The sequence below is a fragment of the Oxyura jamaicensis genome, chromosome 8 (assembly GCF_011077185.1).
Source record: "Oxyura jamaicensis isolate SHBP4307 breed ruddy duck chromosome 8, BPBGC_Ojam_1.0, whole genome shotgun sequence".
Classification (NCBI taxonomy): domain Eukaryota; kingdom Metazoa; phylum Chordata; class Aves; order Anseriformes; family Anatidae; genus Oxyura; species Oxyura jamaicensis.
In genome coordinates this window covers 26,814,314-26,839,617 of record NC_048900.1, presented here as the reverse complement: position 1 = coordinate 26,839,617, position 25,304 = coordinate 26,814,314, and the positions used below count along the sequence as shown (strand labels likewise).

Here is a 25,304-nt window from a genome sequence, read left to right as displayed (position 1 = left end):
GTACTGTGGTGTTAACTATTTGCTGTGCTTTGAAGGTTAAAAAAAAAAAAGGCAATTTGCAGGTCCCTAGCAATGGTTTGCCGCCTTTAGGGGTTTCACTACAGTATTCTTTGAGGTGGAGTGATAGGGAGAGAATTCTGAGTCCTGTGTGGCAAATCTGGTTGTGGCAGCTCCATGGAAATCTCTGCTTCTCAGCCAAAGAATTTTGTTGCATCGAAATTCATAGTATAGAAAAAATCCTGACTAGGAATGTTGTTTTGCCTGGATCTCCCATGGAGTCTCATGACTGAATCTTGCTATGCTTGTTTGTGTGAAGAAGCTCCAAACATTCTTCTAGCTTAGCAAGTTTTGATCCAGGAGAAAGCTGGTGGCCTGATCTGTTTATAGTGGTTTTGAACGGTTTGTTTTTTGTTTTTTTCAACTTCAGATAGATGTAACCATAGCAATTATCTAACATAGAATGGATTATAGGGGAGGAAAACTGCATTAGGAGAGGGCTATTTTAAATTCAGGTACTGTGTTTGAAAGAATTACTGCGTTTTCACTTTGATCTATTTTTAATCCAATAGAGTTCCAGAAATAGTCAAAACTGCCAGCAATACAGTAGTGTGTTTAACACATACTCATGCTAACATCTGTAGAAATAACTTTGCCTACCTAGGCTAAAATGTTAGCTTCATCTTCATTATGTTTTCAGCCTGGTTGGTACATAGAAATCTGATTTTATCTTTTTTAATCCACTTGTTTCTCCTTACAGCCTTGATGCACCACAGCAACCATGTGGACAGCAGTCGGTGTTACCAGTGTGTCAAGTTCCTCGTTACTTTGGCCCAGAAGTGAGTACTAAGGTTTTCAGAGTTTAACTTCTATCCCTACCTTAGAGCCCTCTGTTACTATTTAGGCTGCTGCTTTTTCCACTTTTGATCAGCTTTAGCTTTGGTTACTGTGACGAAAGTGGTGCTCAAAGGTCTTGATACTGTGTGCCTCAGTGTGAAGTGAAATCCGTACCAAGTAGTATCTGAAATGGATTTCTTATATAAAACCAATAATTGCTGTTTTTAAAGGCAATGGTCAGCTACATTTCATGGAGTAGATGCTTAGTACTAAGACCGAGATAAATATAAGAAAACTGTTCCATCTTTCTTGAAATATTGTGACTGTTAAATTGTTTGGTTGGAACTTGGCACGTGTCCTGCTAAAGCATAGTTCTGCAATAAGTGAATCTGTATAGGAGACTACTTTGAGTAAACTTTACTAAACGTTACTGTTCTTGCTAGTCTGGTTAATAACAGAACAGTTTAGTTTAAGTCAGTGTTTGCAATGATAACAGTGCAGCATAAAAAAAGAAGCCTTTAGATTCTTTTTTTTAAAACTTTGCCAGAATACCTTGTCCAGTAATAACAAATATAATTTCAATGTCCTAGGTGCCCTACTGCAAAAGATTATTTCAAGGAGAATTCCCACCACTGGAGCTGGGCTGTGCAGTGGCTACAGAAAAAGGTAGTTTGTCTGTGACTTCACGGAAAAAACTGACACCTTATTCAAAAACTGACACTTTATTCACAATGGGAATTATGAAACTTATATTCTCTCCACTGCTCCTTGAGATGAGGAGTAAGACAAATATACAAGCTACTTTATTTTTAACAAGGACAGTTGGAATGAAGTTGAATTTGGTACATTCAATAACTTTAAGCCATCAAGTGTTTCAGTAAATGTAACCAAATGTGAATGGTTGTAATGATTACCTTTCCTTTGCATGTGGGAAAACTTTCAGTGTCAGTGTATTCGTGTTAGGCTTCACTTCTTCTTTTTGCTTATGTGTTGATGCAAGGGAACACCTCGCAAGGTGAATTTATGAGGAATTGTCACAGCTTTACACAAAGCGCAGCTGTTGACACATACAGCTTTTTCTTCCCACATACTTATTTTTTGGTTCTTCCCTCTAAACTTAACATAGGCTGGCCAATACATCCCTTAATAAATATCCAAGAACACTTATAAAACTTAAAGCTCAGCAGAAGTGGCCCATGTCTGCTGACAAGCAGGGCCATGCTTATTCTCACTATGCTTGTCTGAGAAATCATCTCAGATCTAGGCTGTCTTTCTGTCCTGACAGCTGCTGCCAGGCAATAATAAGATACCAGATGCATAAACTAACACTGTACTGAACAGTGGAAGCAGCGTTATTGGGATTCCTGCAGTGCAGCTGGCACTTGTTGCCATTCTTCTCTTGAAATACAGTAATCTGACAGGTCTGGATAGTCCTGCTGTACCCGTTTTTACTTTGTACTAGCTCATATAAACCCTTGTTGAAAAATTGAATCTACTGTTCTTCAGCTGGCATCCAGTAACTTGCACATGTGTACAGTTGCCAAAAAGGGAGCTGGTTACTAGGTTTCAGCTGAGGGGCAGTAATTTCTGAAACTACATCCTGAAGTGCCTGCCTGTCAATGCCCCAAATCTCCAGCTTGTTGCCAAAGGATTCAGGAGGCTTGTTCGATACTCGTAGCTTGCCTACCATCCCAAGTGGATGAGGTTTTACGCGTGTAACTCATACTGCATTTTTGTGGCTTTCTTGGCTTTTTATGCAGATGTCTGAACATTACTGGGCTCCACAGAGTAATGTATCCAATGAAACATCAACCGCAAAAACCTTCCAGCGCACTATTTCAGCACAGGTAAGTGTGTCCATCCTGGAAGATGGTGTTAAACTTGTGGGTTTTTTCTTCTCTCACTTTTCAGTTAGTGGCTTTGTTTGTGGCAACTGTACTATATTCCAGTGCACTTAAGGCCATTCTTCCCCACCAAGCCTGGATCCTGTGTTTTTAATCTGTAAAAACTAACCTTTAAAGGCTATTAGTCAATATCATACAATTACCTGTGGTGAGTCAGCTATTTCACTACAGCAGCTATATTGTTTTAGAATAAACTTGGAAAAAAAAAGTGATTGTGAAATGAAGGTATCAGCAGAGCTTCTGACGATCAATCCTGAACTGTTTCCAAATCAGGACACGCTGGCCTATGCCACAGCCTTGCTGAATGAGAAAGATCAGTCTGGAAGCAGTAACGGGTCTGAAAGTAGTCCAGCTAATGAGAATGGAGACAGACATCTACAGCAGGTAACCATAAAATAATGGCATGTTTATCTTCTGGTGTCTTCCGTTAGACAACTTGTTCCTGGGGTCAGGACCATCACTGAATGTAGACACAATAATCGTGTGCCTTACGAAAAATAATGTACCGTATCTTTCTCCCCCACCCCTTGTGTGTATTGGAAGGGCTCAGAGTCTCCTATGATGATTGGTGAGTCTAAAAGTGACCTTGATGATGTTGACCCATAAAGGATACCAATGAACATGAGAGCAGATCAACTCAAACATTTAATGCCTGGTACCTATTGAAACTGGAGTCCCATTGCTTAAGCCATTAGAAAAGTCTGGAAGAGAAATGGCTTTACAGGATCGGTGGCAACGCTGGAGGAGATGGCTGTTTCCCTGAAAGCTAAAAGCATTTTTAGCCACGAAGGCTTCAGATTGATAAACGCTCTAGAAAACTGCATCTTCACCTGCAGTAGCTTATGACAGTCCAGACACCGAAAACAGTTTGTCAAGAAGATTTTATCAAATACACAAACGCTAGTGGTTGAATTTTTATGTGAACATTAAATGAGTGAATGTAAAACTGTTGCTTTTCTGTGATGCTGCAAAAAAAAAATTCTTTTGGTTTTTATACAGAGAAAAACCAGACTGCCCTTATGTATGGAGGGCAAGTTTTTAATCTTTCTGATAATATTGAATAGGAATATTCAAATTTCTGTAAAGACGTGTGATGACCTACATTTCATTGTAAAATATTAGTTAAAGAATCGGTTTACATAAGGACTTGCGTATTTAATATGTCTCCTTGCTCATTTATAAAGCTCTTCATTAGAAGGATCAGTAAGATCGCTCTGCGAGGAGAGTGACTCCTTACAGAAAGGTTTGGTCAATGAGCTCTGGAATGGGTTGTCTCTTTGGTACCCTTCCTAAAACCTTCCTAAAACCACAGACAACTGGGAAGGGCAATAAAAGAAAAGCTTTGTTCTCTAGGTATGCAAGTGTTTATTAAAGGATGTTGGTGGATTTAACAAAAAAAAGTTAATGAGTAGTTTAAAAGAAAAGCACTTTAAAATGGAATTATGTTGCAGTTTTACTCATTAAATTTTTTACCTTTTTGGAGACATATTGAATCAAATGTAGTCTCAATCATGTGATCTGCAATCACTTGCTTATGCTTTGAAATTACTGAGAAAGTTGGTATTGGTTGTATATGATGAATAATTCCTTGCGTGAGGTGGGGACACTGTTGTGCAGATTTTATAGCAATTTTAACACGGGGAAAGAACGATTTGGCTTTGTTTGTATCTTCACTTGACCAGGCAACATTTAAAATATCATGGCTCTTTTGGTTTGCTCATAAACAACTGGAAACCAGTTGGGATAACTTGAGCACAGCTTTGTTTTCCACATCAAATTTAGTTCAGTGACTTCTGGTTCGGGATGCTAGCTTCTTTTGTGCCAACTAACTTCATATTTTGTACATTTTACGTTTGTCACATTTTCTGCACTGCTTTTTGCCTTTATTTATAGATTCTGCCTTACTTTAAAAATTATGTAAACAAACATGCACAGAAACGGGGGGCATCTTGAGGAGTGCCTGGGTACCTCCAGAATAGACAAATTTGCCAAGTTAAAGGCACAACCAGCCAAAAAGTGCCTTTTTTTTCCTTTCTACATGCTGCTGCTGAACCAAGAGGCAGCAGCCAGCTTTTCACTGTTGTGCACTAATATTGAAATTAACCAGTCATTTCACTGTTGGAAGTAAACATCCGATATGATTTCAGCTGTACAGCTTTATAACTTATTGCGGGTTAAGAGAACTGTTGTCATAAATTGCGAAGAAGCAAGGGTGGCATTGTAGTGAATCTCTCACTTTCTTTTCCAAACAATGTCTTCATACACATGGCAGAGTTAGCATTTTATAAATGTTTCTGATAATGTGCTGGGACATTTTAAATGTGATGTTTTAAATTAATTTTGAATGAATCATTTCTTACAGATACCCCTTCTTCCTTCCCCCACCCCTAATACTTTGTAATGGGTCATAAAACATCACGAGTAGTCAGTACACAGCGGTGATGGTGATGGAAGAAGCCGGTACCGTTCCTATGGGTTGGCACCACTTGTCACTTCAGGTTCCTGTTATTTCCTATGGAAACAACATCCTCGATTACTGCAGGCCCAAAGAAGCATTGCTAGGAGAACAACATCAGGATGGCTCATCACCACTGTATACTTGAAACCAATACAAACTTTTTCATGGTTCTGCTCATGCTTGTACAAAGTCGATGGTTATAATTTGCAATAAGATGATACTTGGTCAATTATTTTGGTTTCCAGCTGCTGTCATTTGAACCTGCTGAAGATTATTTTTTGGAAAATAGAGTTCAACAAAACTAGTTTTTGTGTAAATTGTGATGCATTTCTATGTTGTAATTTTTACTGCCAATCTTTTTGGATGAAAATGTTTTTATACAGCTTACACAATGTTCAGTGAGGAGCAGCCGCAGCCTGCCTGTGAGCAGTCGGGGAGATACTGTCTGATTAATACGTAGACATTTGGCACTGGAAAAATTAGGCAGTCTTGATGAACAGTCTTGGGATTCCTGGTCAATGGAATAAAGTTATTCCTTTCACAGAAAACTAGTGTAATCTTTAGACTGCACCTACACTACACCATTGTCTTGTTGATCCTCCTATTTCAGAACTTCCTAAGCTGCTCCTCCAGATAAGGAGCTCTGAAGGGTTACCCTGCTTACCATTTTGGCACCTGCCCAGAGGAAAGCAAAGCAGCTGTGTGGTCTTTAGTGCTGCCCTGTTGCACAGCTGTGGCATGTTCTGATGCACTGTCAGATTTATACCATGTGTGATTTCTTCCCCTGACCTTCTTAGCAGGAAGATTCACCCTAGCTGTGCTTGCAGTCAGGGATTAGAGCAGCTTTTGTGTGTCAGATAGCAAGATTAGCAGGAGATCTGTGCTTGCAGTAGTACTGCCTTTTGTGTTGGCATGTCCTGCAGAAAGCACAGGAGAGGTGCTGTGCCCGTATCCCCTGGTCACCTCTCTGCCTCCCTTTGTGAGCAGAACTGGAGGCTGCAGCCCCAGCCCTGCCCTCCTGACAGCTGCCTTTGTCCTCCAGTCTGAGCACGAGGGCTTGCATTTGAAGCATGACCCAGCCTGCACTCTCCCTTGGCAGTGCCTGTCCTGGGAGCAGGGGCTGGGGCTTGCAAACAACATGTGCTGCTGGGACTGCCCGTAGCTTGCTGGGGATTGATGCTGCTTTCTCCTGCATGACAGAAAGAAGAGGGTGCTGGCATGTTAATAGAGAGCTCCATCCTGAAGCAGAAGCTGGCCTTTGCATGCTACCAGCTGCGAACTGCAGCACAGGTTGTTATGGGGGCTGAGGAAGGGGCACTGGGAGGCACAGCCCACACAAGGTCCTCTGACCCCAGTGTATAAATATTTTGTGCTGGCCATGAGAGGTGGGCCAGGACCTGAGAGCTGTCCCTGGGAGAGCATCAGGACAGCAAGAAGCACAAATCGGGGGGGTAAGTCATGGCCACGGGTAAATGCAGTGAGGTGCTTCTGTGTTCTGAAGTGCCCTTTCCTAGCACCTTCCTTCGTGGTCCATTGCTTTCCCCTCCATAAAAGCATTTTTCAGGCCTCTGGCCCTGTGTGAGCAGTGAAGTGGAAAGGCTGCCTGGTTATCCCTCCACAGGGGCTCAGGATCCTTCAGCTTTACTTTGCCTTTTTAAAGCCTGATCTCCAGAACAAATAAGAACAATCTTTCTGCTTACCCACACACGGGGTCCTAAGCAAGAGCTAATCTTGTTCGATACTTCTTCCCTTCGCTGGGTTTACGTAAGCACACTTGACCTGAGCCGTGAAAGCTGCATCTGGCATACAGCTGGGTGAGCATCCTCACCCCCTGCGGGGAGCAGGACCTGCCCTGCTTGGGAAACCAGCGGCAGTGAAGGCGCTGATGTGTGTTTTTAAGTACCTCGTACCTCTCATCTGAACGTTGCTGGCTCTGTCAGAGCTCCTCTGAGGCTAACAGCCCTCTCTTTTTGTCCCCCTGCGTGAAAGTGAAGTTAGAGCTGATAAAATTACGGGTTGTAATTATACACACGTGCTATGTAATTGCATGTTTACATGAGGGTTGGGCTTCTGCCATCTTTAGGTAAAGAGTTAGAAGGTGTTTAAGCCTTTCAAAGCGGTGCTTCCCGCCGGGCCTCTGCCTGCTATGGCCAATTAAAGCTGGAGTAATGACTCCTCTCTGTAAGGGGCCTCTTAATGGGGAAAACACACCCAAAGCTTGACAGGTTAACCTGCTGCTTGTGCTGGCGAGCTTAATTTTTTCATCTTTCCTCAGGTAACGCCACACAAATTAGGTACTGAGGTAACAGGAGGCTGCTAATCACCCCAAAGAGTGTGATGCTGCTTTGGTGGCTCCTGGCACTTCTCCTGCTCCTGTCCTGCTGCTTTGATTGTTCCTGACACTTCTGCCCGCTGCTGCCCCTTCCTGAGCGCCTACCCTTCACCTTCCCACCCAGGGCTTCACCCAGGGAAGCCCGGTGTTTATACCAGCAGCAGAAAGCTCAAGGGCACGCTCCCCGAAGCTGGGTGACGCTTTGTTTCCACAACTGGAGCCTCTTGTTCCACCGCTGTTTTGAAAACAGACTTGTGCAGTTCCTGCATCTGCATGGGACAGCACCAACCGGGCCCTGGTCGCTGCAGCTTGGGCTAGCCAGGGGCAAGGTGAGGGTGCCCCCACCATCTGCCATCCTCTGGGGAAATCTGGTACCAGGGGCAGGGATCAAGCCCCAGGTGCTGTGGCTGTCTCCCTAACGAAGCAGAGCTCATCTAGGGAAGCAATGCAGGTCTGCAGGCACCCGTGTCCCATGGGATGGGTGCCAGCTCCCCGGTCCAGGTGGGGGAGGCCACGGACTGTATCTACCAAGCACTGGTCTCTGAGTTTTATTTTTGAAAGACATTTTATAGATGTTTATTTATAAAACTCTGAATAAATATATAAGGTACAAAGGTAAAAACCGAAGTACTGTGAAGGATTTTCTTCTTTCATTTTTCTTTTTCTTTTAAAAAAGAAAAAAAAAATGCTGCCAGTTCTGTATGACTGGGGAAGCCCTGAAAGGGAAACCATTAAAGCAACACGTAGCACCAGCAGATCATCAACTCTGACTCCAACATCAACAACAACAAAAAAAAACACTAACAAAGCAGTAGCTGATTCTGTAGCAATGCAGATCAAAATCTAGATAAGCAACTTTTTTAAACTAGAACCCTTACACTTGTCTAAAAAGAAAAGAGGTCTCCCAAATACCTGAGTACACAATTTTAAAACCACCCCTAAATGGCTGGACTATGATTTACCAGGTGTGAAGCTAAGTTAGCTGAAACCTAAGGAGCAACCAGCCAGGAGAAAAAGGAGCAATCCTCACTTATATATATATAAAGGTGGGGACTTTGTCATACGCTGTGTGGCAACACAAACAAACAGCCTCAAGACAGCTTATACAGTCAGTATAGGTATAGGAATGTGTAGAAATGTGGCAGGGGAAGGGCAGCAGGGCTTTGGATGCACGGTGGCTGCTTGGAGAGCTGCCCCATGGCTCGTAGCAGGGGCTTGACCGGGGCCACACCACCACACGGTTGTGCTCCCGTGGTGATGCCTTCCTCCATGCCCTGCACAGGCAGGAGCCCGTCCTGTCACCAAACAAGTGACAGGCTGGCACCTGCAAGTGGCCACATCTCACAGCATGGCACAGCCGCCCCGGTGGCGGCTCGGCCTGTCCCTACTGCCGGCTCCGGCAGCAAATGGCGACGGCCGCGGCCGCCCGGCTGCCAGCGGCACTCACTGCCACGCAGGTGTCATCCACGGCGTAGGACCCCAAGGTGCCAGGGCCCTGGGAGTAGGCGCTGCAGCCTGTCAGCGTCCAGCCGTCGTCACAGGACACCGTCACCTAGCCGGGGAAGGATGTCAACCTCCACAGGTCACCAAAGGGGGGGTGTCTGCCCGTCCTTGGGGCTCAGGGTGAGGTGGCTGGCGTGACACCCTCCCTACCTTCTCGGCAGAGCCCTGAGGCGCGTGCTCCTTCACCCGGCACTCCAGCGCGGCAGCAGGGCAGCAGGACGCGTGTGCCATCACCTCCGTCCTTCCAGCACAGTGGCCAGGCCTGCTCCCCGGCCCCGGCATGGGTCTGCCGCCATCACCCAGGGTGGCGGAGGGGGAGTGGAAGCTGCAGCCTGCCAAGGGCAGAGGGGACATCGGAGGGGATGTGCCTGCTGAGCCCCATGCCTACAGCCCCAAGGGTCTGTGAGCCGTGTTGTTGGGCCTTACCGGTCAGCACGTGGTCCTGCGGGGAGCAGCCGGCCCCCTCAGCCTCCTGCGAGCTGGCGTTGATCTGGCACTCGGCCTTGGGCCACGTGCAGCACCTGGCAATGGCGTAGACGCCTTGGCCCCGGAAAGCGTTGTGGGCCACGCACTGCTTCCTCCCCTCCTTGTCCTGCAGCCAGGAGAGCACATAGCATCACGGGGGTGCACCCCACGGGCAGCGTTTTTGGGGTGCCACGCACCACACCTCACCTCCATGTGCTCGCCGAGCCGCCGGCCGCTGTGGGAGAAGCTGGAGCAGCTGAGCATCTCCTCGTCGCCGGCACAGCGAGCCACGGCCGTGGCGTGCCGGGTGAGCCCCGAGCGTGCCGACCACACCGAGCGGCAGTACAGCTGGTCGTCTGCAACGGGGCAGGCACCGTCAGCCCTTAGTGGCACCTGGAGCCATGCTCGGGCCCTGGGACACCTCAGGGCCTTTACCTGCACCCAGCCGGTTGGGCAGCCCCGCCACGCTGTTGGGCGTCTGGAGCCGCTGCTCCTCGGGGAACCACGCCGCGTTGATGGCGTTCTTGGTGGCGAAGTGCAGGAGGCGCTGCCGGAGCTCGGCGAGGCTCAGGCCGGGCTCGGCGCTGAGCAGCATGGCTGCGATGCCTGCAGGGAGCCGAGGGGTCGCGGTGAGAACCGGGGGGACATGCAGTGTGACTGCAGGGAGATGCAGTGTGACTCCAGAGAGATGCTGGCACGCCGGGGTGGCAGGTGCATGGTGCTGCTGACCAACGGGGGTCAGGGCTGGGGCCCCCAGGACTGCCCACCCCTGATAAGATCCCAGCAGGGACCCAGAGAGGTGACAGCAGGACCACGAGACATAACACGCAAGAAGAACTCTCTGCAGCCTACCATCTGCATGCACGGGGCATCAGAGGTCCGTGTGGGCCCCAGCACCCAAATAAGCCAAATATACCAAAACCTTGGCTGGCAAATAAATGCCCCCAGCGCCCCACTCGCCTGCCACGTGCGCGGCCGCCTGCGACGTGCCGCTCTGCGCCGTGAAGCACGTGCTGCAGTCGCTGGAGGCGCCGATGATGTCGTCCCCCGGCGCGAACAGGTCCACGCAGCGGCCGAAATTGGTGCCCAGAGTGCCGATGGAGGCGGGCTGGTCCTCACTGTTGGTTGCCCCAACCGCGATGACCTGCGGAGGGGTGACAGAGGAGGATGCTGGCTGGCAGCACGTCCCCACGTGTCCCCATGCCTCAGGGAACCCACCCAGTCCCTACCTCCGGCTCAGATGCTGGTGAGTACAGGCAGGCATCATCCTTGTAGTTACCGGCGGCTGCGACCATCACCACCCCCATCTGCACCATCCGGCGGCAGCCGGCGTTCAGCGAGCGGCTGTAGGCACCGGCGAAGGGCAGCAGCACCACCAGCGGCGCGTAGGGCTGAGCCTCCAGCGTCGTCTTGATGAACTCCAGGCCTAAGGGATGGGAGGAGGGACAGGACGATGGCAGGACAGGCCCTTGGGGAGCGTTGCCCTGTCATGGCCGTGGCACTCACCGATGAGGGTCCCGCTGACGGTGCCCTTCCCCTGGCAGTTCAGCACGCGCAGGCTGTGGATGTTGGCGCCCGTGGCCACGCCGGCGTCACGCCCGCTCAGCACCCCGGCCATGTGGGTCCCGTGGCTGTCACACTTGCTGGCCTGGCACAGGCAAGGTTTTACGCTCCAATCCATCACATCAGAACGGGTTTGTAACACCCCAGTGCCCTCCCCAGCCCTCCCCCTGTGCTTTGCTTTTTCCCCATGGCAATGACAGCTCGAGACTGCAGTGCCCCTGTCTGGGTCCGGTGGGTGCCCAGGGACCTCACCAGGCTGCAGCACGCAGCCCCCGTGGGCTCACCTGCCTGTGGAAGCGGGTGCCGTCCTCCTCGGGGACGTTCTCAAAGTTGGTCACAAGCACCCTGCCCTCGATCTCCCGGTGGGTGCTCTGCACGCTGGTGTCCAGCAGGTAAATCTCCACCTGGTCGCCTTTATCTGCCAGGAATGGGGTTGGGGGAAAAGGCAACAACCACCGCAGTCAGCCCGGGCCTTCTGGGATGCTCCCGAAAGTGGGACAGGAGCAGACAGTTCAGCATCCTTCCCCAGAGCCCCAAAACTTACTGGGAGGGCTGTAGGCACCCGAGCTGGGCTGCGGCGGCACGATCCTGCCCAGGTTCCAGGGGATGCTCTGCGCAAAGACGTAGGAATCTTCCTCCACGTACTCCACGTGCGGCAGCTTCAGGGCCTGCGGGGAGGCACAGCACCCTCCCTCACCACCCGGCTTACGCCTCGAAGGCTTCACAAAGGTGGCAACAGGCCGGGCAAAGCCGGGTCCTTTTGGAAAAGCTCCAGGGCTGGGGACACAGATGGGTGTCCATCGCCTCAGCACCCACCCACCCCGCAGATGGGCACCGCTGCGTACCATGTCCAGGACGTCGCTGCTCATCTTCACCAGGAAGGCGGGCAGGAGGTGGAAGACGTGCAGCAGCTCGGTGAGGTAGCCGTGCCGTGCCGCCCGGGCCTGCAGCCTCCGCGCCGTGCCCCGCACCTCGGCCTCGCCGCTGCCCTCCTGCAGCACCACCACGTAGTGCCCGGGCAGCCGCCACGACGCCTGCGGGGACACGAGCGCTCGGCGTCGGGAGGAAGAAGGGGACAGGGGACACTCACGACCACCACCCCGACCACCCCGCTCCTCACCTTGGCAGCACGATGGAAGGCGGCGTGCCCTGGGGCAGCCCCGACGGCTGCCACCACCTCGTCGGCGGCCCCAAGGGCCAGCACCAGCTCCTCCGCCAGCTCCTCCACCGCCGCAACCTTCGCCGCCGCCGCCAGCAGCAGCAGCAGCAGCGGTGGCACCAGCACCATGGCTTCGACGGCCCCGACGGCTCCAACCCAGCCGGGAACCTCAGCACCGGGCAGCCCGGAGCCCCTCGGAGCCAGAGCCTCCCTCTGGGTGCGGGGTCGCTGCCGGTGCGACGGGGCGGGCGCGGTGAGGATCACGCCACCGCCAGCCCCATCGGGCCACCGGGGCGAGTTAACCAGTAACGGGGCCACAGCCCACGGAGGGCAGCGACACGGCGGCGCTGGGGAGAGGCGCTGAGCCGGTAAATCCGTCAGGCTCAGCCCTTTTTAGCAGAGAAATCCCCCCCCCCCAGATCCCCCCGCTGCAGCAAGGCGAGCGCTGAGGCTGGAGGGCTGTGCGGGGAAGGGGCTGGGAGCTTTTCTGTGCCTCTCGCTGGCGGAGGTCGGAGGTGGATTTCTGTGAAAGCTTCTAATCCTGTTTAGGCATTTTTTACAGAGCCGTCACAGCAGCATGAATAGATATATATATTTATATTTATGTGTGTGTAATGTAATGTGTCTGTGTGATATTAATGTGTGTGTGTGTGCAATACATGTGTGTGCCCCGTCGGCACAGCCCTTCCCCGCCCCTGCACCATCAGTTTCCGAAAGATGGGGTTTTGTTTTAAAAAAAAAAAAAAAAAAAAAAAAATCGCTTAGAAACAGCCAAAAAAGAAGTTGCAGGGGGTCCGATCTTGGTTCTCAGGATGGAAAATAAACCTGCAGGCTCCCTCTCAGCTCTAAGCAGCCGCAGGGAAGCGGGTGCACCAGCCGGGAATCGAACCCGGGTCGCAAGAATGGGAATCTTGCATGATACCACTACACCACTGGTGCTGCGTGCCGGGGGCTGCGCCTGCCCCCAGGTGCGCGGCCACAGCACCGGGCGACAAAAAGGCTGCTGGGGTGGGGGGACGGTGCCTGCGCTGCAAAGGACAGGGTTAACTGCACGTGGTGCCGTCCGCATGCAGGCCCGGGACGCGTATGGGGAAACTGAGGCATGTGCCATGCGGCCACAGTCGGTGCAGGGCGCAGGGAGCAGACCCCACTGAGCAGTGGTGCCACCAAGCTGGGGTGTCCCCGTCCCCTCTGTGCCCTCTGTGCCCTCGCCACGTCCCCGTGCAGGTCCCGGTGCTGGTAATGCCATGCAGGAATGTCCCGCGTCTCGCAATGTTTAACCGCAGCCAGGCTCTGAGGGCTCAGCCTTCAGCTCCAGCCACCCTGGTGCCCGCGGTGCTCCCTCACGGGGTTCACTGGTGGGTGCCGGGACTCAGACCCCCCCCTTTGGGGCAGGGGCTTTAAAGGTGAAGTTTTCAAAGGTGAAGGCAGCGATGAGCCCTGAGACATGAGATGGGGAAAAGCCCTAAAACAAATCCAAGACACCCCACAGAGCCAGGAGGGGCTGGCAGGAACGGGTCATGTACAAACACCTGGGCAGTGAACACGTCCTCTCGGACAGCCGCTCGTGCTCCTGCCGGCAATATTTAGCCAACAGCGGCTTCTCCGCTCCCACCCCAACACGCCTGCCCTTTTTCACCTTGCTGCTGCCTGGTGTCAGGGTGGCGAGGGGCAGCGGCACGCCGCGGTGGGGCCTGGGGTCTGCCAGCCCTCCTGCTGGCCCCGTGCAGGAGGGACGGGGATGCCCCATTGCCCCCCTCTGGCATTTCCAGGGCACAAACGGGAATGCTGACGGCTGTCGGCGTCTCAGAATCTGGCTTTAATTTTGGGGGGAGGGTTTGATAAACGGGGAAAAGGCTCTGCCGACATCCCTGCCTCGCAAAGCCCACCTGGGGTGAATGCGCCGCTGCCCACCTAACCGCTGCGCATGCTTCAAGCGGCAAAGCCAGGTTCCTTTCCCCTTCCTAAGCACGTTCCTCAGCCTGGATTCTGCCCAGGCTGGCATTCACGCCTCCCCGTGCCCACGCGAGCAGCTGGTTGGGTTCTGGGGCTCCCCCACACCACCAGTACCACATTTCTGGGGTCAACCCCAGCCCCTCTCCTCGGCGCTGCGTCCCCTCCATGCGGCATCTCCATGCCAAGCAGCCGTGCCCCCCCAGGACATCAGTTCTCAGGCTCAAAAAGGCGATCGCTGTCCTCAGGCAGAGCGTCCGGCCCTTCCCTCAGCCCGTAGTAGAGGTCGTCCTCCTGTCCTCTGGCTTTCCGGGGGGAGCCGGGGGTCCGGCCCCGCGGCACGGGGCTGCCGGGCACGGAGCCCTCCAGCGACGCCGTGTCCATGTCCTCCAGGAGGGACGCCAGCGGCGCAGTCCCCAGGGGTGGCCGGGGGGGGCTGTGGGGACAGAGCAGGCTGAAAGCTGTTGGGGGGAGGGGATTGTGCTAATTTTTGGGTTCCCCCACCCCAAGCTGGCCCCGCGGTGTCGGTCTCAGCATCACCCAGCCAGCCCCTTTTCCTCCTGATTTAACCATGGTGAACAACTCGGCGCTGAGTTCCCCCCTCCCAGCACGTCTGCACCCCCCCCCCACTGGTTTTACTGGTGCGTGCGGGCACCCCGCATCCCACCCCAAGCCCCCCACCACCGAGTACCAGCTGCTGGTCTCCAGACGAGGTTGTGGCTCCTGGGGGGGGTCCTGGCCGCCCCCCAGCTCCCGGTGCACCTCTGCTTTTGCCTGCACGGCCGGCTGGGAGCAGCTGCGGGGCCGGGGCTGCGCCGACGCCTGCCTCTGGACCTGCTCGTAGGAGGGCAGGCTCTTCTCGTAGGCACTGTTGTAGGGAGCCTGCGGGCTGGGGGTGAGGGAGGAGGGGGTGTAAGGCAGGATCCGGCCCCACAGAGCTGGGGAACGAGGGGGCTGCCCCCGGTGCTGTGGCCAACACCGGGCTAAAGCTTCCCCAGGGCGGGATGCCCGTGGGGATCCAGCAGCTGAACCAGCAGCTATGAGAAGGTCCTGCCCGGCATCACATGTGGGTCCTGCTCCCCCTTCACCCCTTCCCCTGCTGGATTTATGGCTTGTGCCCCAAAATACGTGGCTGTCCCCTGTGCTGGTGTGCTCAGACCCTGCCGTATATCACCGGCAGCAGGCGGACAGCCCTGAGCACAATGGAAACCCTCACCGAAAGCAACGCCGGGACGTACCAGAGCTTCCCCGGGCTGTCCCTCTCTGTCGGCAGCGGGGGTTTGTCAGGCAGGAACCACTCGGCCTCGGGTTGCACCGGGACAAACGTTACCTGGGGGGGAGAAAGGCAGAGCCTGGGGGCAGCGCAGGGCGCGGGGGCTCTGTGGGGATGGGGCCAGCGGCATCCCAGTGCCAGGGATCCCCGCCAGGGTCCTGGGAGCCCCCCAGCCCCTCGCTGCAGCCCTGATGCAGAACAGTTCTGCACCTCCCAGAGCAGCTGCTTGGCAAAAAGCCTTAGTGCCAGGTCTGTGTCCCCGGGGAGGGACGCGTGGCTGCCCCGCTGTGCCGGCTGTGCCCTCTGCCAAGGAGACTCCGCAGGTCGGGGGGGGGGGACCTGGCTTTTTTCCCAGGCTACCAGACCCCAGTGCCTCCCACGCTAAGTGCTGGGGCTGCTGAGAAGCTCCCCCAAAGCACCCAGAGCCCCCTGAGGTTCCCCCCCCTGCAGCAAACCGCAGCAGCCCGCAGCCCTCCCCGGCCCTCGCTCCCTACCCTCGGGTAGCACTGGCATATGCTCCAGGTGATGCCCACGGCGACGAGCAGCACGCCCACGGCGCAGAAGGTGATGTAGATCTGGGGCTTCTCCACGCTCATGATGAACATGCCCGTCATCACCAGGAAGAAGCCCAGCATGATGAACCCGTAGCGAAACGTCTTCTCCTCGGCCATGGGCGGCGGCGGGGCGGGGGGCCGGGAAGCCCTTGTTGCCCCCGGCCGTGCTGAGCAGGGCTCTGGGGCAGGGCGAGGAGTGGTTTCTTCCTCCTCCAGAGGCTGCCAGGGGCTGAGGAGCAGCCGCACGTGGGGCTGGTCCTGCCCAGGGCTGAGCCAGCCAGTTTTTAATGGGTTTGTAATGAATGCAAACACCGGCCCGCCGGTCACACTCCAGCGAAGCTGCCCGGCACGTGCCCGGATAACCTTCCCTGGGGGCACACGGCCACGGGGAGGGGACAGCACGGCAGGGACGGGGACATGGCTCGACCACCGTGGGCACTTGCACAGCCCAGGGTAAATAACGGGGCTGCTCACCGGGCTCAGCCCCTGCGGACCCAGCAGCGGGGTGTCCTCAGCCCCAAAGGGCTGCGTTAGGTTATGTGTGTGCATGGATTGGTGCTGGGCACAGCTGCAAAGCTGCTTGTTCAGGGCGGGGGGGGGTCTTTTTTTTTTTTTTTTAGGGTTCTGGCTGAAAGAGCAAACGCACACGGATGCCCTGAGCGCACGCACAAGCCACTGAGCATCTCTAAGCAGGATGAAGTGAGGCGTGGGATGTCAACCTGCAGGGAAAGCGAGGTGGAAGAGACAGAGATAGGGGTGGAAGGGCACCGAGAAGGCTGAGGGGGCACGCGGCAGGGCAGTGTGGGCACGGGATGTGGGCTTCTTCCCCAGCAGCATCGCTCCATGGGTACATGGCCAGCTGATGGGGACGCGCACAGCAAGATGAGGAGGGGAAAGAGGCAGAGGGGAGGCAGCAGGCACTGCACGCTCCAGCTCCCGCTGCCCCTGGTCTCCCTGAAACAGCCCAGACCTTGGGTCCTCTCCTGCCTTCGGTCCCAGCTGCTGGCTGCTTTTTCTCCTTATTTTTTGCTGCAGTTTTTATTGCACAGCTCTTGCTTCAAGAGGGCAGCCCCCAGCCTGGATCGGGGCTGGTGGGCACCCAAGCGATGCATGGCACAGGTTCAGGCACGGGCTTGGAGCCACCGTCACCCTTTGGTGTCACAGCCACACAACACCAAAATAAGAGCTCCCCAGGGGTTTTATTAAAAATACAAAGGCTTCCCAGCATGCCGCTACCCCGACACATCACCCTCAGGCCCCGCAGCCCCCGGCCGATCGCTCGGAAATCAGGACAGCCCCCCCGCCTCCACCCGGAGTCCGGCCCCGCGCCGCCAGCCTCTCAGACTTCGCGGCCGCTGATGTTCTCGTAGCTGGGTGGTGGCGTTGCCCGCGGCTCCCCGGGGTGCTGGGCCTCCAGCCAGGAGGGGCTGGGGCGGAACAGGGCACTGTCGGAGGAGCTGCGGCGGCGCCCGCCCTGCCAGCGCTCGTCCTCCTGCAGGTAGTGGTACAGCGGCGGCGTCCGCTCCTCCTTCCTCGCCGCCGGCTGCACCAGGGCTGGGGCGCAGTGGGCAGGTCTGCAGGTCAGGGCTTCTTCGTAGGTGGGGATGGCGCTGGAGTCCCAGGAGCTGGGAGGGGAGGAGAAGACACCCGGCAGTGCACCCCGTCAGCCGGAGCATCCCAGTGCCCTCCAGTTGGAGCATCCCAGCTCCCTGTCACCTGGAGCATCCTCCTGCCCCGTCAGACAAGCCCTGAGCCTGGGGACGTGTGTGCTGGTGGTGGCACACGGGCAGGTTCTGCACGCTTGGGGACAAGCGGAGACACCAGGAGGGCAGGGAGCCACGCAGGAGGAGCCATCGATGAGACCTTGCAACGAGGCAGCACGTTGCCACGAGCAGCGGGGCGAGGGCCAGCAGTGCTGGTTCGGTGCAGTCCCACCCACCCCGTGCCCTCCCGAGCCCCCCGTGCATCAGCCCCGCTTCCAGCCGCTCTGTGCTGAGCAAACACGGCGTGTGTACGGGGAAAACCTCCGCACAACCTTTGCCCTGCGCAGCACTGGCAGTTTGGAGGGGGCTGATTCTCCCCGTGGGGGATGCCAGCGCATTCATTGCAGTGTTTCCTGCTGGCTCCGGCTGTCACAGCACCAGCGGTGCCAGGGCGATGCCACCCCACCAGCACGGGAATCAAACTGGGATGAAACTGGTGCAAAGCCCGACAGGGCACCCAGAGCAGCTCCCCACCTCACCCCTGGGGTCAGATGGGCTCCGAAAGCCCCTGAGAAGCAGGAATGCTGCCTCCCGCCCCAACAGGATGATTGTGGCTTTATGTTTACGGCTTCTTTTACTCTTTTTTTTTTTTCTGATTTACCCCAGAGCCGCGGGCAGACCCACGGCACCCACCTGCAGTGCCACTTCTCCAGGGGCTCCGCGGTGAAGTACTGCAGGTCCCGGGGGAAGTGGTACTGGTAGCGCCGGGACACCACCCTGGCGTTGGCCTTGACGGACCAGAGCAGCCCGAAGAGGAGGAGGATGCCGCCGATGCCGCAGCAGAAGAAGCTGACGGAGCGCAGCAGCGCGTTGGAGGAGCTGGGCACCGCCTGCGCCTCGCGGGGAGGCAGGAGGCGAGCCCCGGCGCCGGCCGAGGAGCCCACCTCGCCGTCGCTCCACCAGGCGAAGCACAGCGTCCCCGTCACCAGCAGCACGGCCCCGGTGATGGTCACGCCGTAGCGCAGCGAGGCGGCTGCCATCCTTTGGGTTTCAGAGCAGCAGGGAGGGGAGAAGAGCGAGGCAGCGCATGGGACGCCGCGTCCTGCAACACAAGGAAGGGTTGGAGAGGGCCAGGCGGTGTGTCCTCCGCAGCTGCTCACCACCGACCGTCAGGAGGGGTTTTCCCACCATCTCCGATGGGAACCCCTCATGCAAAGAAAGGACAGACGCCCCTTGGGCCAAAAAACCTCCCCAACAGTCCCATAAAATTGTTTTAAAGGAATGAGCCAGCGCTCCCATCCCGGCAGATGAGAACCCCAGCCGGGGGAGCTCAGGAGGTGGCTCCAGGGGCGTGCATAGCTCTTGTCTTTGGGTTTTCTTCCAGCCTTCCTCACAGAGTCGGAAAAACGCCAGCTGGGTTTCTGATCAAAGCAAGGCTTACGAGAGGGGTTAGGGGAGGGACATAAATTTCAGATGTCACCACCCCAGAATTATCAGCGCATGTTTTCTCATCTCAGGCTGGACACAAATCAGCCCTGCGGTGCCAGGAGGTGCCCGGCATCGCTGCTCAAAGCCCCCAGCCCCGGAGACCGGGGGCTGCGCTGCCTCCTGTGTCCTCAGGATCCTCAGGGAAGGTGGCCAAGGGCTGTCCCTGGAAGCCAAAGAGCCCTGGCAAACCAGGCGAGCTCACGTAGGTCTGGTCCTGAGGCTCCACGTGAGCGGGGACCCCGAGGGGCTCTCCCGTGGGAGCCCCCAGCAGCTGCTCCCCTCTGCCACCCGGCGTGGGGCACAGATGGGAGCAGGAATCTGTGTTAAAAGCCAGGAATCTGCGGGACACCGGCTCAGCCCTCGCAGAGGGCACGACCTGCCGCTGACGTGGGTGCTTCTGCTATGCCAGGCAGCGGGGCCGAGGCAGAAAAACACTGAGAAAACGAGGCTCTGGCTGCCCCCGTTTATCAGATGGGCTCGCTCCACGGAAAGCTGAATTACTCGGTAGTGAAAGAAACCCCGTCCGATCTGATCTACCTCTAATGAAGAAATCCAAGGAGAAAGGGGGAGCTCGGAAATTCCCAGGAGGACTGCACAGGACAGGGGGCACAAGGACGCTCCTGACCTGTGAGTGCCTTTGAGAGCACTGCATTTGCCTGGAGATTTTTCACCCAACGTTATTTGGAAAAAAAATAAGAATAAAAAGCCCCAGATCCCCCCCCGAGAAGCTCCTCATCCAACTGCATGGAAATTGCAGGTCCCTCCGAGCCAAAAGCCTGGACTGGAGCATCACCAAGTGCTGAAATGCCCCCATCAGCACCCCCAGTGCTCGGGGTCGGTGTGGGGAGCTTTGGGGGATGCTGCAGCTCCCCACCCGGGTGCAGGGAATTTTCTGGCCCCCGCACCGTGCACATCTGGGAGCGAGGGGGAGGCAGAGGAAGGCGGAGGGAGAGCCTCTGGAAGGTGGCAGAGTGACAGCTGGAGAATAAAGCCTTCTCTCCTGACACGAGCAGCGCAGCGCGGGGAGCAGCGCCGAAAGCTCCCCCAGCCCACCCGGCACGTGCTCCCGCAGCGCCCGTGCGGGGGCAGCTCCTCCGTGCTGCCATCGCCAACGTCCCCTTGCCAAAACCCTTCCTGGCCCCCGCGGGGCTGGCACGGCTCTCCCGGGCATCTTCCAAAGCCCTTCGAAGGCGTGAGGTTTTTTCTTCTGCAGGAAGAGGCCAGAGGAGCGTGGGTGGGCACGAGGTGGGTGCCGGGGCAGGAGGCAGCACCCGGCACATCGGGTCTCCCGCTGCACATCTGCCAGGCTTCCAGGAGGGTCTGCCCCTCCAAAAACAGCGAGTGCCTCCTTCCAAACCCACATCCCCACCTCCCAAGCTGTGTTTTGCTCTGTCCCATCTCCTTGACCCGCTCCGCAACAGGCTTTCCTAGGAAAAATGGTCTGCACATTGAGCTTCCAGGCAGATAGGAAGGTTAATAGTTTGCGTAGTTCCAGGGAGACGCTGAGAATAGCAGCCCCCATATAAAGTTATGCAGATGGTGATTCATAGGGGCTACCAAGCATTACTCAGAAAAACACTCTTCTCCGGAGACGCAAGAAATGAAAAGAGTTTTGAATCTCTCCCAGCGCCCGCAAGCAGAAATCCACCTCCACGGCGCTCCCAGCCGCCCTTCCACCTGCGGACCTGCAGCCGCACACAGGAGGAACGCCGTGGAGAGACACACCGAGGCACGGGCGTGCAATTAAGTCTTGTTTCTGCCTCTCTCGGACTTTGCTTTACTGCCGCTGGCATTAGTTAGGGGTTGCACTGCCCCAGAGTGTTGTGCTAAATAAGTTTTTAAGAGCATCTGCACGGCCCTGATGTTATCCCACGGGCAGTGCAGGTGGGATGGGGTAGGATGGGATGGGATGGGATGGGATGGGATGGGATGGGATGGGGATGGGGTGGAATGGGGTGGGATGGGGATAGGAATGGGGATGGGAATGGGGTGGGATGGGGATGGGACAGGATGCCCCGTCCCTACCCGCAGCCCCCCGGAGCACCCCCGGAGCATCTCCCGGCGTCCCGAGCCCACCCCGCCCCGCAGCACGGGGACTGCGGGCACCCCGCTGCAGCCCCCCCGCCTGCCCCCTCCCGGTCCCCCCGTACTCACCCCGCCGCCGCCAGCCCCGCTCCGGCCGCCCGGCGGCTCCCGCGGAGCACGGCCCCAGGGCGGGGCGGCGGCCGGGCGGGGCGGGGGGCGGCGGGCGGGGCGCTGCCGGGACCCCCCCGGGGCTGCTCCGCTGCAAGGTTAAGGGAGGAGGAAATCGTGGGAATGAAAGGGACAGAAGGAAAGGGAAAGGGAAAAGGGCGAAAGGAAGGGAAAAGGGGAAAAAAGAAAAAAAAAAAAAAAAGAAAAGACAAGGAAAAGGGGGAAAAAAAGGAAAAGAAAAAAAAAAGAAAAAGCAACAAGAAAAAGAAAAAATAAAAGAAAAAAGATAAAGCAAAAGCACAAAAGAAAGAGGAGCAAAGGAAAAGGGAAGAAAAGAGGGGGGGATGAAAAGCAAAAGAAAGAAAAAGAAAGAGGAACAAATGAAAAGAAAAGAAAGGAAAAAAGGAAAAGGAAATAAAAAAAAGAGAAAAGGGGAAAGGAAAAAATGAAAATAAAAAAAAAAAGGAAAAGGAAAAGAAAAAAATAAGAAGGAAAAAGGAGAAAAAAGGAAAAAGAAAAAGGAAAAAAAAATAAAAATTGAACGAAAAAAAAAGTGAAAAAAAACGGAAAAGGTAAAGGAAAAGGAAAAAAGGAAAGGGAAAAAAAATGAAACATCTGTTCAAATGCAGAGTAATGTGGTTTTTAAGGCAGACTCCTGAGGAGCCAATGTCATGGTCTGCTGGATGTGCCAGGGGTTGAGGCTGGTAAGATTGGAGCTGTGTGCTCACCTCTGTGGGTTATGGGTGGGTTTGCACAGTGCTGCGTGTGTGTCTAAGAGACAGCACAGCGAGCACACAGACACCAGTGGACCCTGGGGTGCAGGGGTCAGGGAACCTAGAGAGAGAGCTCCAAGCTGCAGAGGAGTATTATATATTACTTGTATAATAATACTTATCAGTATTGCTTTTCTCCTATATCCAAAACACAGCACATACCAGCACCTATGAAGAAAATCGACTCTATCCCAGCCCAAACCAGTACAGCGGGACACCCACGCTGCAGCACACGGGGATCCCCACCGCTTTGTGACCTCTTCAGTTCTCATCCCCCTGTCAGATGCCAACATTTCCCTCTCCCCTGTTCCAGCTGGATCTTTTTGCCCTGCAGCAATCGTGGGTATTTCTGGATTTTAAACAAGCCGAGTGTGCTCTGATCTAAGGTTCAGGATGAGCTGTATGACTGGCAGCTGGGTTTATGCACGCTGCCTAATCACCCAGGTGGAGGTAGATTTCATTAACAGCTGTCACGCCGCTCCGTGCTATTGCCGTGCGCCCTCACAGATCCATTGTGCTGCTCCCGAGCTACAGCTGCACCTCACTGGCAGATGAAGACATTTCTATGGATACATCTCACCGGGCTGCTGTTCCTGCGCTGCCTGCAGCCCCTCATCCTGCTGGTTCAAAACAGCTCCAGGTTTATCTGCACAAGCTGTAGGGGCTGTTGCAAAGCCCCTTCACTTAATTCACATCTGCTGGTAGCCACTCTGGCTGGCTGAACATGTGTGGGTACATGGCCCCTTTTGCTTGCAGACACAGAATAGTTTTCTAAAAGATGCCAGAGAAACAGAGGCACTAGGAGGGCTGGGTGGTCCCTGAAGCCATGCCCCAACACAGCCTCACACCCCTGGCAGGGATGCAGCTCGAACCCCGAGGCCCAGTCCCCCCAGTAGCAGACCCCAGTCCTTCTCCACACACTGCAGTCCTCGCTCCCCAACAGGACAGAGCTCAGCCCCAGAGGACACCTGAATTCCTCTGCCGCAGGTACCTGTATCAGTGCCTGCCGTCCGTGAGCAACGCGGGCGCCGTGAATCACCAGCTCCCCTACCAAAGGACAATGACACATGTTCTTCTGCTTGTCACCTGCCAGGGTATTATTTTTAACTGTGATTTGGTTAACAGGTTTCTGAAGCACTCCCAGGCAGCTGTAGCACAGGGTTCTGTGTGCACGGGACTGCAGGGAGACGTGGTAAGAGACGTCCCTCTGTGCCAAAACGCTGCTCCTCCAGCCCCACAGCCAGCTGGGATCTTCCCTCATTCCCTGAGTAGGGCAGACACAAACCCAAACCAGACACTTTGCAACAGGCTGTACGTGCTGAGTGTGCCCGTGACACAAGTGGCAGAGAGCTGACACCTCTTGGATGGCCTTGGCCACTCGACATCTTCCCTCTCCTTCCTGCTGGTACACGAGGTGCTGAGCACCGCTGGGTAAGGGCACGAAGGGATTCTCCTTAATAAAGGCAGCAGAATCTCTGGGCGATATATGCAAAACATCCCATGCACGGTGAGAACACAGTGAAGAAAACAAGAAGATATAAAAGACAGCTTCAGCCCCTGCAAGAACAGGAACAAAGAGGAACAGAGAAAGCGAGATTGTTCCTGTAATTGCCTCCCCCAGGTAAGGCTGCCGTGCCCGATCCTCGTGCTGCTTCAGCAGCGCAGCTCTCCCTCCCGCTGCTCGGGGACAGTGCTGCTGCTTGATTCTCCATTCACCGCATTTTGCTGCTGCAGCAAATCGCATGTAAAACGGTGTATTTCGCTGTACAGTCAGGCTAAATAAGACAGAATTTTCAATACATTTCAACTGCCAGCCCTGTGAGCTGGGGTGAAGCTGCCAGGCCCTCACCCTGGGCCAGGCCGCAGGCCTCCAGCAGCGATATGGCACCCATGCCATGCACCCTGTGCCTGTATGGGGAGGGAGGTCTGGGCTCTCTACATGCAAGAATTGCTCAACAGGACACTGCCTTCCCATCGAGGGGACACTAAAAGCCACTCGTGAGGTCTCAGGGGACGTGTGAGGTGCCCATAGGTGGCCCAGCAGAGCAGGGTGCAGCCTGCCGAGCCGCTGCGCCCTACAGTGCACAGATGGGAAGGCGTTCCAACACCCAGTACACATACAGCGAGAGAGACCTCCTGCTGTTTATCTCTGCCTTAATTTGCATCTTCTTAAAATGCCTAATTAGATGTGTTTGTTGATATACTGGGTTAGGCACTCCCACTTAATACGGTAAGTAAATCTTAGCATGGAAAATATTTGTCCTACTTCTTCAAATCATGCAATTTTCACCTGTGACCTTAGGTTTATTTGGGGTTCAACTTGCAACTGCCCATAGCTCTCTCTCTGGTGGTTCTGCTGTATTGCAAACCAGAGGGTTTGGGACCACACACCCTCACTCTCCAGTAGGAGAAGCCTAGCATTTGGCTGTGAAAGGTGATTGATCCTACAGCCACAAAATGGCACTTGCTTATTGTGGGCATTTCCAGTTTCACCAACAAGTATTCTTTCTGTGGAGAGCTATCTTTTTTGCCTTGGGACTTTACTGACTCCAAAAGCCCATTTTTTACACAACACATCTTATTTTTCAGTTCCAATGTCTTTTACTGGATTTGAATTACAATAGAAGAACAAGATGTGTATAAATATCTCATTATATTTTCAGCTCCATCGCTTGTTAAAGTTCAGTTTCTGACGTGGATTCTGCACTAGCAATGTCCATCATCTAGTAAGACTCTGGCCCCAAAACCTGATTGTTTTGATGCCTGTAATGCACTAACAGGACTGCAGTGGTCATAACCAGAAGTTTGTAAAGCTGCACCACACTGAGGAACAAGGCTGTGGTGGGAAGTCCTGGGAAAGGAAGACTACTGATAATCTCATCCACAGAAGGCTTTATGGATGAGCAATGGCCTGAAATTCCTTCCGTTCTTCATTCAAGACTTGGATTAGCACAGCAGCACCAGGACTGTGTGCAGCCCTCTGCTGGTGCTGTTGTAGTTACCTACAGCATGGGTAATGTCAAAGCTGCGGGATTCCTGTAAGGGGAATTTCCATTTTGCAAACATGGTAAGATGGTAAGAACTTCCTAGGAGCATATCTTTCCACAAAGAGATGGTGGAAAAAACTACAAATCTAGAAAGGATTTTAA

General features: G+C 54.6%; 4 protein-coding genes and 1 non-coding gene across 8 annotated transcripts in view; 1 reads left to right on the top strand and 4 right to left on the bottom strand.

Annotated features, from left to right (window-relative positions):
* USP24 (ubiquitin specific peptidase 24) overlaps positions 1 to 5,744 on the top strand; it is a 60,387-nt gene extending 54,643 nt beyond the window's left edge. For all 3 annotated transcript variants that reach the window (XM_035333018.1, XM_035333016.1, XM_035333015.1), the window contains 5 exons: positions 758 to 836; positions 1,425 to 1,500; positions 2,595 to 2,681; positions 3,012 to 3,122; positions 3,282 to 5,744. In XM_035333018.1, the coding sequence (XP_035188909.1) occupies positions 758 to 836; positions 1,425 to 1,500; positions 2,595 to 2,681; positions 3,012 to 3,122; positions 3,282 to 3,344 (416 nt within the window). In that variant the 3' untranslated portion in view covers positions 3,345 to 5,744. The remainder of the gene's footprint in view (positions 1 to 757; positions 837 to 1,424; positions 1,501 to 2,594; positions 2,682 to 3,011; positions 3,123 to 3,281) is intronic.
* On the bottom strand, positions 541 to 12,365 carry PCSK9 (proprotein convertase subtilisin/kexin type 9). Of its 2 annotated transcripts, XR_004752813.1 has the most exons (13): positions 12,180 to 12,365; positions 11,905 to 12,093; positions 11,604 to 11,727; positions 11,344 to 11,477; positions 11,003 to 11,144; positions 10,726 to 10,922; positions 10,457 to 10,640; positions 9,932 to 10,102; positions 9,704 to 9,852; positions 9,458 to 9,623; positions 9,182 to 9,363; positions 8,559 to 9,080; positions 541 to 551 (listed from the first exon to the last, which is right to left on the bottom strand). XR_004752813.1 is itself a non-coding variant. In XM_035333019.1 (12 exons), the coding sequence occupies exons 1-12, from the start codon at positions 12,345 to 12,347 to the stop codon at positions 8,913 to 8,915; spliced, it is 1,974 nt and encodes a 657-aa protein (XP_035188910.1). In that variant the 5' UTR covers positions 12,348 to 12,365; the 3' UTR covers positions 8,201 to 8,912. The 2 variants fall into 2 exon arrangements, 1 of the variants encoding a protein (XP_035188910.1); XM_035333019.1 differs by lacking the exon at positions 541 to 551 and having other exon boundaries at positions 8,201 to 9,080.
* A 721-nt stretch (positions 12,366 to 13,086) lies between these two features.
* On the bottom strand, positions 13,087 to 13,157 carry TRNAG-CCC. The gene has a single exon. It is a non-coding gene; the product is annotated as a tRNA-Gly (tRNA).
* A 969-nt stretch (positions 13,158 to 14,126) lies between these two features.
* BSND (barttin CLCNK type accessory subunit beta) lies at positions 14,127 to 16,406 on the bottom strand. The gene is made up of 4 exons (XM_035333853.1): positions 15,939 to 16,406; positions 15,410 to 15,501; positions 14,863 to 15,060; positions 14,127 to 14,607 (listed from the first exon to the last, which is right to left on the bottom strand). Exons 1-4 carry the CDS (start codon positions 16,113 to 16,115, stop codon positions 14,382 to 14,384), a joined length of 693 nt encoding a protein of 230 aa, XP_035189744.1. The 5' UTR covers positions 16,116 to 16,406; the 3' UTR covers positions 14,127 to 14,381.
* Positions 16,407 to 17,178: 772 nt separating this feature from the next.
* Positions 17,179 to 21,393, bottom strand: TMEM61 (transmembrane protein 61). Its single transcript, XM_035333854.1, has 3 exons — positions 21,343 to 21,393; positions 18,395 to 18,788; positions 17,179 to 17,623 (listed from the first exon to the last, which is right to left on the bottom strand). Exons 2-3 carry the CDS (start codon positions 18,739 to 18,741, stop codon positions 17,338 to 17,340), a joined length of 633 nt encoding a protein of 210 aa, XP_035189745.1. The 5' UTR covers positions 18,742 to 18,788; positions 21,343 to 21,393; the 3' UTR covers positions 17,179 to 17,337.
* Positions 21,394 to 25,304: the final 3,911 nt, after the last annotated feature.